The sequence below is a fragment of the Nematolebias whitei genome, chromosome 9 (assembly GCF_014905685.2).
Source record: "Nematolebias whitei isolate Nwh7 chromosome 9, NemWhi1, whole genome shotgun sequence".
NCBI classification, from domain to species: Eukaryota; Metazoa; Chordata; class Actinopteri; order Cyprinodontiformes; family Rivulidae; genus Nematolebias; species Nematolebias whitei.
This window is the reverse complement of record NC_056506.1, coordinates 14925198-14932330: the sequence shown is the minus strand read 5'-3', so window position 1 is coordinate 14932330 and position 7133 is coordinate 14925198. Positions and strand designations below refer to the sequence as shown.

The 7133-nt window shown below is 39.7% G+C and overlaps 1 protein-coding gene across 1 annotated transcript in view; it reads left to right on the top strand.

The window, feature by feature from the left end:
• Positions 1 to 7133, top strand: part of pif1 (PIF1 5'-to-3' DNA helicase homolog (S. cerevisiae)) — a 27107-nt gene that overhangs the window by 4100 nt on the left and 15874 nt on the right. The window contains 2 exon segments of the mRNA XM_037681501.1: positions 1031 to 1156; positions 2780 to 2933. Coding sequence (XP_037537429.1) covers positions 1031 to 1156; positions 2780 to 2933 — 280 coding nt within the window.

Below are 7133 nucleotides of genomic sequence, written 5' to 3'. Positions count from 1 at the left end.
TAACACGCGTGTTATTCAGCTGAACTTTGCTCAGTAACACGCGTGTTATTCAGCTGAAAAAACAGCCACCAAATTAACAAATGCCGTCATGCAGAAGTGTTGAGGTTTATTATGAGCCAGTGTAGCATTATTTCACACCAGTATGTTGTTTTTGACAGAAAAGTTTTAGAAGCATGAAAAATTATAATAAAAAAAAAACTTGGCATTTGTTTGACTAGTCCAAACTCTGTACTCAGTGATGTCGCAGCTGTTAAAGTACTAACTATTGATAACTATTAAATTGCTTCATTGCTTCATTGTTATTGAGTTATCCCTTTAAAGTTATTTTAGTTTGAACTCTGGCATGAAAGACAGTTGCAGGGTTGCCAGATATAAAATGTTGTACTGTTGCTTTAGAATTCTTAGGAGCATGCACATGGGAGGAGCGTGGTTGTGCCTGGCCAGCACATGGACATGATGATTTGTGGATGTTAATGTGAATAAAATTAAAAACACAAAGAGGAGGTATGTGGCTGCAGTTAGAGAGGACATGGAGGTAGTTGGAGTGAGGACAGAGATGGAGGAGGACGACTCGCTGAAAGAAAAAGAAGATTGTATATCTGGACTTTTTATTAACGAGTGGTTCTCTATCATATAGTCCAGGGCTATTTGTCTAAATTACTCAGGGGGCCACAGTTACTAAGAGCCAAGAGCTCAGGGGCCGGATATCCAGCACTTCTCGTCATTACGCTTGTTTTATGGTTTAAAATCTATTTTTATTTCAAACTGAACCCACTGTTGAGCCGAACTGAGTTCATCCGTGGGCCTGACTTGGCCCTTGGACCACCAGATGAATAGCCCTGATATAGACAATAAAACTCATATAAATATGATGATTATCCTGCATCTGGCAACACTGGATAAGCATTCTTCAAAAACTGCTAGGATTTTAACCGCCGGTACCTTTTTTAACATTTAGTATCAGTTTGTGTTTGAATCCATAAAGTTGGTTTTAGTTCATTTGCAGCTGTTTGTATGTTTTGCTCTCCAGGTACAGGAAAGTCCTTCCTGCTCAAGAGAATTATGGGATCTCTGCCACCTAAAAGCACTTTTGCGACAGCGAGCACAGGAGTGGCTGCGTGTCACATCGGAGGAACAACGCTGCACAACTTTGCCGGTCAGTCGTTTGTTGTGGTGCCTGACAGGAAGTCAGATTTTAAACCCGCATGGATGGTTCTGAGTGTGTGGGGGCTTGCAACACGTCAGGATGGAAAAGATTGGACAGTTTTCAGGTTTTGACAAAAAAGTATCTTTAAATTAGAATGTAAAATGCGCATAAACAAATTATTTCTTTTTCTGGTAACAAGAAACACAAATTTGCTGCTCTGTTAACTTTTTTTTAACAACTAAATTGATTTTAATATAATTACTGACCTCTTTCTGTCAACAAACTTCTCTTTTGTCAAACCTCCAGAATTAATGTTAAAACTGAATTTGTAGCAGTGAAAGTTTAAAATAAATAAATATTCACTTTAGTTAAATTTCTAAATGTTTATAAATGTAATGCATTTTGGGTTCTTAGTGTTTTAAAGCAGAAATCTATGCTTGACTTGAAATAAGCAGTAAGTAAGAGAGCATTTTATCTTCTGAATATTGTGTGAATACTGAGTCATTTATTTGAACAAAACTTTCAGAAAGTGTGAAAGTTTCAAATTCTCCGTCATGAACTGCATCGCTAATCGAGCAGATGTTTAGATTTATGACACGTTAAAAAGTGATAAGTATGCAGAAGTAGCTTGACTACAAATTCAAACCTACAATAGAAACCAGAAAACGCATACTAATTTAGATTTTACCTACACTTTTGCTGATTTTAGTTAGCCTTAAGCTACTATTTTGTTTTGCTTTTTTAGCTCTTAGCTATATTTTTGCTAATTTTGGACCATAGTTATATTTCCTTAATTATGGTTTTGCTGATTTTAGCCTTAAGCTACTATTTTGTTTAGCTTTTTTGGACTTTGCTAATTAGTTTTTGGTGATTTTGGTCTTAAATATAATTTTGCTGATTTAGCCCTTAAGTCCTTCCATTATACTTTAACATAGTTTGTTTTGTTCTTTAGCTATGGTTTAGCAGATTTTAACCTTTAGCTACAAATTTGGCTTTTAGATACAATTTTGCTGACTTGAACTTTTAGGTACAATTTTGTTCATTTTTATTATTTAGCTTCACTTCTTGCTTTTTGATGCAACTTTAATGGTTTTGGCTTTAGCCACAGTTTTGCTGATTTTGGCCTTTAGCTATATTTTTGCTAATTTGGGTCTTTAGCTACAATTTTGCTCTTTAGCTACAGTTTTGCTGATTTTGGCTTTTAGCTATGAGTCTGGCCTTTAGCTATAGTTTTGCTTATTTTAGTTTTTAGCTACAATTTAGGTCATTAGATACAGTTTTGCTGATTTTGGCCTTTAGCTACAGTTTTGCTGATTTCGGCTTTTAGCTTTGAATCTAGCCTTTAGCTAATTTTGCTGATTTGGGCCTTTAGCTTTGAATCTAGCCTTTTAGCTAGTTTTGCTGATTTTGGCCTTGAGTTGTGAGTTTGTTGATTTTGCCATTGAGCTATAATTTATCTGATTTTAGCCGTTAAGTTATGGTTTTGCAAACTTTAGTTTGTAGCTGCTGTTTGACTGAATTTTAGCTTCTGATATTTCAGTTAATTTATTTTTAAACAAACATCAGCTGCTGTTCGTTACTTGACGATCTGTCCCTCCTGCCTCTCTCGGTGCTGTTCACGGTCTGCTCCAGGTATCGGCTCCGGCTCGGCTCCTCTGGAGCAGTGTATCGAGCTGGCACAGCGGCCCGGCGTGCTGCGCCACTGGACCTCCTGTCGTCACCTCATCATCGATGAGGTCTCCATGGTGGACGCTCAGTTCTTTGACAAGCTGGAGTGTGTTGCCAGGTGAGGATGCAGCTCTGAGGCAGCTGAAGGGAAGGTTCAGTACGAGTCGGAGAAGCAGATGAATTTGTATGACCATGGTAGTGTTTTTAATCCTTCTAAAAAAAGTTTCTGAAAATTGTGTATTTCAAACATTTTGCCAACCTCTGACGATCTTGATTTGGAGAACCACAGTGTACCTTCTTCCTCACTGAGTAAATCTACAGGATGAATGTGTTTAATAAAGTGTTGATGTGACCCAACACTCATCTTAGACCCCACAGATTTCTTCTGAAGCACTCGCACCATTGTCTCTGGTGCCTTTCTTGGCACATAACTTGTTCTGCAATGTTCGTGCTTTGTCAACAACATGTTCAGCTCATTCAGGATATTTCTGCTATGACTTTTAGTGTTTGTACAATTTTTACTTTTTGAAATATTTAGTTTTGTCAGCCATGTTTTTCCCATTTAAAATGACCTCTAGGGCAGCACGGTGGCGCAACTGGTAGAGCTGCTGCCTCTCAGTGAGCAGGTCCCTGGTTCAAACCCCGGTCCAGGGGCCTTTCTGGGTGGAGTTTGCATGTTCTCTCCGTGCATGCGTGGGTTTTCTCCGGGTGCTCCAGTTTCCTCCCACAGTCCAAAAACATGCATGTTAGGCTGATTGGTAACTCTAAATTGTCCCTAGGTGTGAGTGAGAGAGTGAATGGTTGTTTGTCTCGTTTGTCTCTATGTGGCCCTGTGATGGACTTGCGACCCGTCCAGGGTGTACCCCGCCCCTCGCACAGTGATTGCTGGACATGGGCACCAGCGACCCCCGTGACCCAAAATGGAACAAGCGGGTAAAGAAAATGGATGGATGAAAATGACCTCTTCATGTCCTTGAAGCACGTTGTGCTGTTAAAGACCTTTTCCTGCTCCTTTCAGCTTTTGTTATGCTTCAGAATTTTTTTTCTTCTGCTTTTCAAAAGTCATTTTAAGTACCGGTATATTTTGGCCTTTCTCCTTTATTTTGTTGTTGCTGTTTTTCATCTTTTTGCGCTGCTTTCTAACTTCATAATTTTATGCTCCTTTCACCATCTTTTGGCTCATTTCACTTTTTAAAAAGTAATAACCTTTTGCTACATTTTTGGCCAATCCCAGATTTTTCCTGCTCATTTCAGTTTCTTTTTGCTAATAGTGTGAATGCTTCTGAAGCATAAGCTTCAGATGTTCTGCCATTTCAGCTACTTTTAGCTGTTTTGAGCTCAATTTTTATTTTTCAGGTAATTTCACTTTTTTTTTATCATTTCAGCTTTTTCCACTTCCTTCTAGTAGTTTAAGAAGAAAAGTTTCTGACTTTTCAGCTACTTTTTTAGCTAATTTCCTATTTTTTGTGCTCATTTCTGCTTATTTAAACCTAATTCAGTAAATATGTGTTAAGTCCAAGTGCAACGTATTTGTGGATCTTTCATTAAAGCTGCAGCCGCTCAGCTGAATTTCTCAACTAATTATCACCTGCTGTTGAAGGTGCAGGCAGAGGGATAATGTTTTTGCAGGCGTCCTTGTTTATTTCTGTACAATCTTCAAAAACTGGCAACAAGGATATTGGTCTGTAATAGTTAAACACACGTTTTTCACCATTTTTAAAAAGAGGAATTACCTTGGCTATTTTCATGGTCATATTCCTGTTGATAAGGATAAACTACATCTATATGTAAACGGCTCAATAACATAATTCATTATATTCTTTACAAACATCCTATCCATGTCCACCCAATCTTTTGATCTTTTGTCTGCAAGATTTTTTACAATATTCATTATTTTTTCTTTATCAGTTCCATCAAGAAAAATACTGTTGGCACAACCTGTAACTGTATGACTCACATTTGTATCTACTTTTGGTATTTTAGTTGCGAGACTTGGGCCAACATTCACAAAATAATGATTGAATCCATTTACAATTTCATTCTGATCATGGATTTATTTACCATCCTTTACAAAATACTGTGGAATACCTGATTGTACTTCATGATTTTTCAGGACACTATTCATTATTTGCCATGTTTCCCTCATATTACCATTACTTTTGTCTAATAAATCACTGTAATATTCCTTCTTAGGCTTTCTTATAGTCCATTCCAACTTCTTTTTATACTTCTTGTATCTCACTTCTGCTTTAAAAACAGACAGGGAAGTGGCCTGTCTGATGTTCAAGGGAAGGTGGTTCCACAGTTTAGGAGCTGCCACAGCAAAAGCACGGTCTCCTCTTGTAAGGATGGTACTTTTCTGTGGCCCGGTTTGTGTCTGTGTTCCCTCGTGCTCCCTCATTAGTTCTATTAGTACCACCCGTGTCTCGTCCCAGCTGTCTGTAATCATGTCTCGTCTTGTCTCTGTATATAAGCCGTCTGTTCTGTCTTGTTCATTGTCGCGTCGTTCTCGTTGGGTCTCCTGTGTCTTCCCCTGATTCTTCCTAGTTCCTCGAGTCTCCCGTGTCTCCTGAGTACTCCTGAGTTTCCCGTGCCTCCTTCCTATGTTCATGTAAGTTTTGCTGCCCCGTCAGCTTGTTGTTTTGTACTTTCATTTATCATTAAATTCCTATTTTTGTAACTCTGCCGAGTTGAGTCCCTGTTCTGCACTCTGGGTTCACTCCTGACCACAAATCCTAACACCTCTGAGCTTACACTTTGTCTTTGGCACACTCAGGAGCAGCTGATCACATGACCTGAGGGATCGAGAGGATGTGTACGGATGTAGCAACTCAGACAGATAGGGCGGGGCAGTCCATTTAGAGCAAATCAAGTCATTTTCAAATGAATCCTAAAATGTATGAGCAGCCAGTGCAGGGAGGATAAAACAGGAGAAATGTGGTCAAACTTTCATTTGCCAGTTAAAAGCTGTGCAGCAGCATTCTGTACCCGCTGACAGATGCATGCGTCACTGATTTCTGTATAGAGTACATTACAACAGTCCAGCTGAGTGGTCACAAAGACGTGAACTAATGTTTCAAAATGCAGCTGAGAAAGAATCAGCTTCACTTTAGCTGCCTCAGACGGAAAAAACTTGTTTTAACAACAGCTCTGGTGTGGTTTTCTAATTTTAGTCCAGCATCAACTTTGACCCCCAAGTTTGTAACAGTGGCCAGATGGCATCCATCCATCCATCCATCCATCCATCCATCCATCCTCTTTACCTGCTTCTCCTTTTTGGGTTGCGGGGGTCACTGGTGCCCATATCCAGCAGTCGCTGTACGAGAGGTGAGGGACTCCCTGGACAGGTTCAAGTCCATCACAGGGACACAAAGAGACAAACAACCATTCACTCTCTCACAGTCTCACACCTTAACAATCTCTATCTCGGCTCCATGGGGGGATTTGGTAGGCGGGGCACTCAATACTGTTGACAGGTTGGGGCACTGTAGGATAATGGTAGGGAAATGCTGACATGTGTGTGGGGGGTTGGGGGGGTTGTTTCAGGTTACATTGTGAGGACCAAAGCCTGGTCCCTATAAGAAGTCCCGTTGGTGGGTCAGGGTCCGGCTGTGGAAATGGATGGAAGTCAATGCAAAGTCCCCTCAAAGTCAGAAATACAAGACCGTGCTTGTGTGTGCGTGCGTGTGCATACATACAGTTCCCTCAGTGACGGGGGATATCACGTATCACTCCTCTTTTTTCTTTTTGAATTTCCAAGGTTTTACAAACATTTTATGTTGCTACCTGCATCTTATTAGCAACTTTTCAGGTTTGGTGCTCAGATTGTAATCACTTTGTTTATCAAATCCAAAGTGATTCCACTGTTGAGGAAGTCAGAAAATAACTAGAATAATCACTGTGAAAAACCATATCATGTTGCTGCTGATCTGTTTCATGTTGCTGCTGATCTGTTTCAATGTTGATGTGTTCATGCGTGCACATCTGCTCACAGACTCATGTTCATGTTTGTGGTGATGTTCAATGTTTTATGTTATGAGTGCTTAGTGTATATTTAGTTGATGTTTTTCTTAGTTCATATCTTAGATGTTATTACTGTTTTTCTTATACATTTTATTGTTGGATGTAACTGGGACCCCGTGTACATAATTTCGCTCCACCACATGTACCACATGAGGTGCGAATGACAATAAAGAAACTCTGACTCTGACTCTGACTCTGAAAATGGTTAATTTCAACGTGCTTAAAAAGCTGTCTGTAACCCCATCTCTCACACACACACACACACACACACACACACACACACACACACACACAC